The 9332-nt window shown below is 48.8% G+C and overlaps 1 protein-coding gene across 1 annotated transcript; it reads right to left on the bottom strand.

The window, feature by feature from the left end:
• Positions 1 to 354: 354 nt before the first annotated feature.
• LOC143863309 (uncharacterized) lies at positions 355 to 2415 on the bottom strand. The gene is made up of 2 exons (XM_077373999.1): positions 1519 to 2415; positions 355 to 873 (listed from the first exon to the last, which is right to left on the bottom strand). Exons 1-2 carry the CDS (start codon positions 2413 to 2415, stop codon positions 355 to 357), a joined length of 1416 nt encoding a protein of 471 aa, XP_077230114.1.
• Between the last annotated feature and the right edge of the window lie 6917 nt (positions 2416 to 9332).

Below are 9332 nucleotides of genomic sequence, written 5' to 3'. Positions count from 1 at the left end.
GGCCTTCAAGGCCAACCCTGTAATGGTCCTCGAGGCCCTACATTTTGATGAATGAAATTATATTTGTCCATATCTGTTTCTCCTGTCTCTGATAAGCTTTAATTGAATGACTTGCCCGGCTTGCCCCCTAGTTTTAATAACCTGGGGTTGTAGACGATTGATAGCATCCAAGTTTTATAAACTGGGTTTCCAGAGAGTACCCAAGTTTTGTGAACTGGGTTTCCAGTGAGTACCCAAGTTTTATGAACTGGGTTTCCAGTTCTAAGAGGAAAATTTGAATCTGCAAAAAGAATTATTTATTCATATTATTATAAATATAATTTACAAAATCACCTGTCAAGCCGGGCGGTGTGTCTACTGATAATATCTTCTAAGGTTTTTGGAGTTCCATGCGTGGAGTAACAAGTGCTCCTCCAGTGTCTCTAGCTTGTAGCTCCCGGGGCGGATGATTTCTTTTACTCGATATGGCCCCTCCCAAGTCGGGGAGAGTTTCCCGACTTTAGTTGGTTGAGATACTGCTGCCCTCCTCAGGACTAAATCTCCTGTCCGAAATTCCCTGGGGCGTATCTTGGAGTCATGATAGTTGGATACTTTCTGTTTGTAGGCGGCGACTCGGATTCGAGATTCTTCCCAGATCTCCTCTAATAGGTCGAGATTGGCGCGGAGCCCGTCACTGTTAAGCTGCTCGTTGAAGCTGGTGATTCTAGGAGACGGAGTGCCTATATCGACCGAGATCACAGCCTCTGTTCCAAAGGAGAGGTTGAATGGCGATTCACCAGTTGGCGTGCGAGGAGTAGTGCGGTATGCCCATAGAACGTGATAAAGCTCGTCTGCCCAGCGGCCCGCTTTGTCGTCCAGTCTTTTCTTTATCCCCTGAAGCAGGATTCTATTAGTAACTTCCGTTTGCCCATTGGTCTGGGGGTGAGCTACTGAAGTGAACCTCTGTTCGATCTTTAGGTCAGAGCAGAACTTCCGGAAGTTACGGCAGTCGAACTGTTTGCCGTTGTCCGTTATTAAGGCAAGGGGAATCCCAAATCGGCAAACTACTGATTTCCAGAAGAAGTTCTGCACATTTTGCTCTGTGATTTGGGCTAGAGGTTCTGCCTCCACCCACTTAGTGAAATAGTCGATTGCCACTACCACGAACATGCGCTTTCCAGAGGCCGGTGGGAAAGGGCCTAAGATGTCCATCCCCCATACTGCGAAGGGGAGTGGACTGATAATTGGAGCCATTGCTACGGCGGGCTGGTGGATGGTGGGAGAGAATTTCTGACACCTCTCACACCTTTTAACCAAACTCAGTGCATCCTGCCTTATGGTAGGCCAATACAGTCCTCTGAGCAGCACTTTTATCGCCAGGGCTTTGCCCCCCAGATGTTCTCCGCAAATTCCTTCGTGCGTCTCCTAGAGTGTATATGCTGCATCGCCCGGCCTAAGGCACTTCAGATATGGGAGAGTATAGGATCTCTTATACAAGATGTCACTGCTGAGGGAGAATCGGGCAGCTCTCTGTGTCACCTTGCGGGCTTCCTTTTTATCCTCGGGGAGTTTGCCGTCGCGCAGATAACTGATGATCTCGTCCATCCAGCACGGCTCATTCTCTACCTGCATTGTTTCCGCGGCTTTACTTTCGATGCTGGATCTTGGTAGGAACTCCATGCGTATGCTCCCAAGGGTGGTATATCCGGAGGCAGCCAATTTTGACAACACATCTGCCTTGGCATTTTCTGTTCTGGGTACCCTGATAACCTCAAAACTTTCGAACTTGCTGACGAGTTGGCGGACCTTGGCAACGTACTTGATCATACGCTCGTCTCGAGCTTCGTAGACCCCCTGAATCTGGTTTGCAACCAGCTGAGAGTCGCAGTATGCTTTTAAGTCCCGGGCGCCGGTTTGGATTGCAAGGCTCATCCCTGCTAGGAGAGCTTCATATTCTGCCTCATTGTTGGATGCGCGGAATCCAAACCTTAAGGCATAATCCGCAGTGAAGTCATCAGGTCCGGTGAGGATGAGGCCAGCTCCACAACCACTTTTGTTTGAAGACCCATCGACATGTACTTCCCAAATTAGTGCGCTGGTCGCGGAGCCCTGCTCGGCTGGCGGATGGATGGTTTCTGTTTCAGTTCCCTCTGCTATACATTCTTCAGGGGCTGCTTCCTCCGCAACTGGGAGCTGCACAGCTTCAGAATTGACGAACTGCTGGGGGATGGTGCACTCAGCCACGAAGTCTGCGAGTACTTGAGCCTTGATGGCTGGCCTAGGCGCGTACTGAATATCAAACTCGCTTAGCTCCACGGCCCATTTCACAAGTCGCCCGGAGATATTTGGTCGATGGAGTACTTGCCGGAGTGGCTGATCAGTCAAGACTTTTATGGTGTGGGCTTGAAAGTAAGGCCTTAGCTTCCTGGCCGCCATTACCAGTGCGTAAGCCAGTTTCTCGACCCGCTGGTACCTTATTTCTGCGTCGTGAAGAACCTTGCTAAGATAATAGATAGGCTTTTGCTGTCGATGCTCTTCGTGGACGAGGACAGCTGCCAGAGCCGTGGAGCTAATGGAGAGATACAGAAATAGCTCCTCGCCCGGCTCCGGCTTTGTTAGTAGTGGTGGAGAGGACAGGTACTTCTTCAACTCCTCAAATGCGGTTTGGCATTCCTCCGTCCAGGGCGCAGTCTTGAGTCCTTTGACCGCACTAAAGAAAGGCAGGCACCTCTCCGCGGACTTGGAGATAAAGTGCCCCAGTGCGGCTATCATTCCCGTGAGCCGCTGGACTTCTCTGATAGTTTTTGGAGCAGTGAGCTCCATCACAGCTTTGATCTTCTCTGGATTTGCTTCTATCCCTCGTTGGCTTACCATGAACCCTAAGAATTTTCCTGAGCTGACTCTGAAAGTGCACTTGGTGGGGTTAAGCTTCATGCTGTGCTTTTTCAGGACCTGAAATGTTTCTTTGAGATCAGATACATGATCCTGCGCACTGCGACTCTTGACCAGCATATCGTCCACATAAACTTCCATATTGCGGCCGATCTGGTGTTGAAAGAGTCGGTTCACTAGCCTTTGATAAGTAGCTCCGGCGTTTTTGAGGCCAAAAGCATAACACGGTAGCAATAAGTCCCTTGATCTGTGACGAAGGAGGTCTTCGGTATGTCTGATTCGTACATCCTGATTTGGTTGTACCCAGAGAAGGCATCCATGAAGCTCAACAATTCGTGACCCGCGGTGGCGTCGATAAGTTGATCGATCTTCGGGAGTGGATCGCTATCCTTAGGGCAGGCTTTATTTAGATCGGTGAAGTCGACGCAGGTCCTCCATTTTCCGTTGGTCTTCTTGACTAGGACTACGTTTGCCAACCAGTCCGGGTATCGAATCTCACGAATGAAGTCAGCTTTCAGAAGCCTCTCCACTTCCTCTTTTATTGCCTGTCGCCTTTCAAAAGCGAAATGCCTTTTCTTCTGCTTAACCGGTCTACAGGTTGAATCAACACCAAGTCTGTGCGTGGTGATCTCTGGGTCAATACTGGGCATATCAGCAGGGACCCATGCAAAGACATCTGCGTTATCTTGGAGAAACTCGGTGAGCTGATGCTGAATGCTGCTGCTGAGAGAGGAACCGATCAGGGCGAATTTTTCCTTATCTCCTGGGGAGAGCGGAATGGAGATGAGGTCTTCAGTGGGTTGAGTCCCCCTGAGCTCGTCCCTTACATCGAGTAGTTCGATTGGTAGTGATTCCACTGCATTTTTGCCCTTCAGTGCCATCGCGTAGCACTCCCTGGATTGAGGTTGATCTCCTCGAACTTCCCCCACGCCATAAGGCGTTATGAACTTCATCTTTTGGTGGTAGGCCGAAGCCACTGCACGGATCAGGTTCTGGCCAGGCCGTCCCAAGATAGCATTATAGACCGAAGTGGCCCTTACTACCAGGAAGTTGACCATGGCGAACGCTTGGCGAGGTGGCTCTCCGACAAGGACTGGGAGCTCAATCTGCCCTTCTACTTCACAACCTCTCCGGAGAAGCCAAACAGGTCTGAGCTTGCCGGCTTCAGGCGGTCGTCACCTATCATCATCTTCTGAAAGGCGTGATAGTATAAGATATCCGCCGAACTCCCATTGTCCACGAGGATTTTCTTTACTTCCCAGTTGGCGACGAGCACGGTTACCTCCAGTGCGTCATCATGGGGCAATATGAGGTTGTCCAAATCGGCATCTGAGAAGGAGATCTCATTCTCTGTTCTTGTCTTCTTACTGGTCGTGTGCACGGCGTTGATCCGTCGTGCATACGCTTTGCGGGCAGCGGAGGACGTGCCCCCAGCGGCCGGTCCACCCATGATTGTGCCAATGACCCCCCTTGGCTGAGATCGAGGTGCCTCCTGCTGCGTACTGGGCGGCTGAGGAGTTTTGTTGCGAGCAGGGGGCGGCTATGATTTTCGAGGACTGCGGCCTCGGGGGCTCTTCTCTCTTCGTTCTTGCTTGCGGCCGTCAGTTCGGATATACTTTTTCAAATAACCGCGGCCGATCAGCTGCTCAATTTCCTCTTTGAGCTGCCAACACTCATCCGTGTCGTGACCGTGGTCCTTATGGAACCGACAGTATTTCGATGAATCTCTCCTGTTTCCTTTGGAGATCATTCTAGCAGGCCACTTTACGAATTCTTCTTCGCTGATCACAGCCAATATATGTTTTCTGGAGGTGTTGAGAGGTGTGAAGTTCCCTTCTCTTCTTTGCGGAGGTGGAGACTTCTCTCTTCTGGGAGGTTTATCCTCCCTGCGCTGCTTGGGGGGATTTTTCTCTTCAGAGGTTATCCTCCGATTTGAATTAAGGGCTGCCAGTGTTTCCTCCACCGTTATGTACTCCTCTGCCCCGGCCATGAGATCCGCCAGTGAGTGCGGATTTTGTCGCGCTACAGCCCGACGGAAGTCGTTAGACCTGGCACCCGCGAGGAGCGCATTCATAGCTGCTGAGGGATCTAAATTGGGCACCTGAAGTGCCTCCCTGTTGAAGCGGCGGACGAACACTTTCAGAGGCTCATTGTCGTCCTGCCGCAAAGCCATCAGGGATGCTGTCGTTTTCCTCGGCCTGCGACTACTCATGAAGTGGCGGACCAGATCCTCTCTGAAATCATCGAAATTGCTGATGGAGTTCGGTTTGATCCTGGAGTACCAGTCTCTCGCCGCGCCAGTTAGCGTCGTTGGAAACGCTCTGCAAATGAAGCCGTCGGATGCACCGTGGAGGAGTATCATTGTTCTGAATGTCTCCAAATGGTCTACGGGGTCAGTGGTCCCGTCGTACTGCGGGACAGCGGGCATTTTAAACCCCCTGGGTGCTGGGGCACCCAGAACATCATCAGTGAACGGCGTTCTGCTTGAGAACGCCCTGGAGGCGGGCCGGCTCTGATCCTTCGCCAATTCCTCTATCCGGTGATCCATTTCCTCCATTCTCTGTAGGAGCGGATCCGTTCTATGTTCCGCGGACCTGATTCTTCCCATAGATCAGCTCGCCGCGGAGCCGGACTGGCTCTCCGGACTCCTTCGACGAGACCGGGACTTCACTGGTGGAGCACGGTCTTCATGAGCTCGGGGCCTTTGTGCGGAGCGGGACCGTGACCTTTGACGGCGGTGAGGTTCTGCTTGAGCATGCCTCGCTGGGGGGTGATGGACTTGTCTGGTGGAGTGGTGAGTCGATCATCACCATGGCGCGATGACTCTCCCCTATGGATGTCTGGCCTTTCTTGGACAGATCGTGGAGCCTCTGGAGGAGGTTGTGAAGGCGTCTGAAGCAGTTGCTGGTACTGCCCAACGAGAGCTGTCATCTGTTGAAATAGAGCTTGAACTTGTTCCGGAGTGGGTAAGGGATTCAGGTGCTCTGAGCTAGCAGGGCTCTGCTCAGCTGTAGCAGAGGCCGCCACTACCAGCGAGGCGATTCGTTCACTTCGGGTCCTACGAGGCAGTACGGCTTGATCAGTCCGTGCAGCTGGTACCCGCGCATTCTTGCGCCCTGCCATTTTTTGTGAGATGTTTGAGAACGGCTTTTAGTTCTGCTGTCCCACGGATGGCGCCAATCTGTTAGACCGAAAATCGGTAACAGGTCCGACAGTGACGTAAGAGCTGAGCTGGATGACCAGAGGAGCTGAGTCCTGAGGGACCGGAGTGAAGGGGAGCGAAGTGGCTGAGTCCTGCTGTGAGGGCTGGGTCCTGCACAAGGCAAGCGAGGTCAGAAGACCAACCCGGGTTTTACTCCGGACAGGCCCTTCGACACTCAAGTCAGTATGAGCAGGAGTGCAGAGCTAGTCTTAAGAGTTTTGGGTGGAGAGAGGGTTTTTTGTATTACCCGTTGGTTTAAGCTTTGAACTCTTATTTATAGAGGAAAACCTGGTGAGGTGTCCAGGACAGGTGTCCTGGACAAGTGGCGGCCTGTGAGAGGCTGGAGCTCACCTACTCCGGGACAGGTGGTGGCCTGTGAGAGGCTGGAGTTTTTACACCCCGTCAGGATGATTTGCTTTTGCGTGGAACCCCAACAAAATGGGCATAAAATAAATTTTATGCTAATGGTTTTACAAACATTTTACGTCAAACGAAACAAACCGAGCCTCAGTAAAAGAGTGTGATTGATGAAAATATCTTTGAATTTGGTATTGATGACACTGCTTTTTAACTTTATTTTTTCATGCTCGTCCAAGTTTCTGTAGGTGACATTACCGTTCAAAAAAAAATTAAAAAGAACGAGTGTCATTATCAACTCATATAGAAATGAAATGTGACCAACCTCCTTAAATCCAAGCTTAGTTTTTTTTATTGGAAATCAAAGCTTCTATATTTGAGTTGAGGTTTGAACAAAGTTCTAAATTAAAAAAGTGAAACCTTATATTGTTTATGATGTATTACTAAAATGGGAATCAAATCTCACTGGCTTAGCTAAAAATAAAGCTCAAAAACAAACAAAAAGAAACGACAGTGTTAGGCACATGGTGACATTAGCCATGATAATCACAAATCGAACTGACTGTTTTCCAATCTTCTCTATTCAGAGCAAGCTATTGTTGAATGTTGACCAACTTCATTACTCTACTGGCAACATCTCTGACTTTGGCAGAAGGGTTCCATGGGAAGCAGACAAAGGAGTGACTAGGAACTGATGAAAAATGTTAGCACCACTCGCCCCACACCCAACCTCAGTGGGGCTGTGCAGTGAAACCACATTGATTAGAGCTAGGGACCCTGATGCATCATTGGTCCCATTGCCTATCTCAGATTGGGAAGTGGGGCCTGATTCATGCTAGAAATTAGAAAAAGATATAGGACAATGAGGCTCACCTATTTGGATGTTCTAAAACTACTCATTTATTGGTCCTTTAGATAGGTCATGCCCCAAATCTATTCATGCCGACCCACTATTAATTAGATCTTAATATTGTCCTATTGATGTGATCTCTAGGCCATTGGAAATCTAATGTAGAGGCCATCAAATGGACGGGTTGGATTGACATAGGGAGGACCTACTATGTAATGAACACAAACCTTACACCATCAAAAAACATTCTTCCCATCTAGTAAGATGGAACTTCACTATTATTTTAAAGTGGGTCCCAGTTATGATTTATCAGGACCGTCTATCTGATAGGAACAATGTTGGATCCCCACTAGACCAAAAACCCCACAATCTGGACAAAGCTGAAGCCTATTCTAATAATGAGATAATCTGTTCTTTTGGATCTAATTTTTTTAGTCAACATTTAACAATCAAAAATAAGTTTAATTGGAAGTTAGAAAAGTTCAATTGGCTTTATTTTTGGGCTACTGGAGATGAAAATTAAGTCCTCTGATATCAGATGAATGGCATGGATCAATCAAAGGCGGGTGGCGCCACCAAAGCATTCTTCGTATTTGCAAAGATAGTTGTGCACCAGTTTCAGTGTATAGTTTATGAACAGGATCCCTCCTTTCAATTTGTTAGTGTCGCTAGTGGGGGCTTACTTAGGTTATGGGACTAGGTGGGACTCAGCTTGCCTGGTATGAAATAGGTTTAAAGGGCCCAAGCTAACGCGTCCAACAGCTCTAAAGCTTTTGGTGTATTGGTCATGTACCCTATCATTTGGTATCAGAGCAGCAGCAACCACGTCCCGTGTTCGAGTCATAGGAACGACATGTAGAGAGGACTACCTGAAAAAGGGCTACCTAGTAAAAAGCCAAAGTGAAAGCTCTTAGAGTGAAGATGCCCCAGAGTGGGCCCCCATGAAAGGGGCAATCTGTGAAAATGGCTACTGGAAAAGAGGCAAGAGTGAAAGGCGTCACAGAGTGGACCGCTGAGAACGGCGGAAGCAAAAGCGTTGTGGAATGTTGCGGTCCTCCAGAGTGGGGACTTGCTTAGGTATGGGACTAGGTGGGCCAGGCTGGTATGAGATAGGTTTAAAGGGCCTATCTTCTACTGAGAACAACGGATGCAAAAGCGTGGTGGAATGTTACGGTCCTTTTGAGTGGGGGCCTGCTTACGTATGGGACTAGGTGGGGCCAACCTGGTATGGGATAGGTTTAAAAGGCCAAGCCCAAAGAGTTCCAATAGCTCTAGAGCTTCTGGTGTATTGGTTAGGTACCTAACACCAAGGTTGTATATTGATATACTCTCGTTCTAGAGCTTCATGGGCTCAGGCGAAGGGGGGGTTGTCGTATTCTTTGGGGATGATATTACGCACTGGAATATTGTGGTGAATGAAAATAAAAAGTCGTCGGAGCATTTCACCGCGATGGGAACCACCACCGGATGGCACTTTCAAGCTTAATTTCGATGGCAGCTCTTTTGGAAATCCTGAGCCAGCGGGATTCGGGGGCGTAATTCGCAATCACAATGGAAAATTTGTGATGTCTTACTCTGGTCCGGCAGGGATTTGTGATGCGAATTACTCATTGGTTTACGATGGCATGCATCTCACAACTTGGGGCCTTTGATTGTGAAAGGTTTGCATGGGCGGTGAATCGAAGCGGGGGACCGTGGCGTTTGGAAACTAAAATCGACAAAATTCATGATTTGGTTCGATCCATTAGACCTCAGATCAATCACATACGGAGATCTGCAAATGTTTTGGCAGATGGGTTGGCGAAGGAGGGCGTCAATCGTGATATCGAAGATATTTTGGGGGATAATATGTAAAACAGTTTGATTATTGTATTTTAGTAGCTGACCGTTGCTAGATTCCATTTGCGGGGACGACTTGTCCTCTGTACCTGTTATCCATATTGAATAAAATTTTCGTTACCTTCTCAAAAAAAACGAAAAAAGGTACCTAACACAATTGCATCAGGAGAATATGTTTGCAATTGAGGTTCTCATTGAGAGGAAAGCCACAGA

The sequence above is a fragment of the Tasmannia lanceolata genome, unplaced genomic scaffold (genome assembly GCF_043159265.1).
Source record: "Tasmannia lanceolata isolate RefF3 unplaced genomic scaffold, GAP_Taslan_0.1 ptg000044l, whole genome shotgun sequence".
NCBI lineage: Eukaryota > Viridiplantae > Streptophyta > Magnoliopsida > Canellales > Winteraceae > Tasmannia > Tasmannia lanceolata.
Note: the sequence above shows the minus strand (reverse complement) of the source record. Positions and strands in the feature narration are given on the sequence as shown.

Bases quoted from the DNA above. Each gene is read 5' to 3' on its own strand.
- LOC143863309 (XM_077373999.1), bottom strand. From the start codon at position 2,415: ATGGCGGCCAGGAAGCTAAGGCCTTACTTTCAAGCCCACACCATAAAA. The intron at 874-1,518 runs GTGACACAGAGA...ATCCTGCTTCAG, and splicing joins ATAAAAAGGAAGCCCGCAAG to GGGATAAAGAAAAGACTGGA.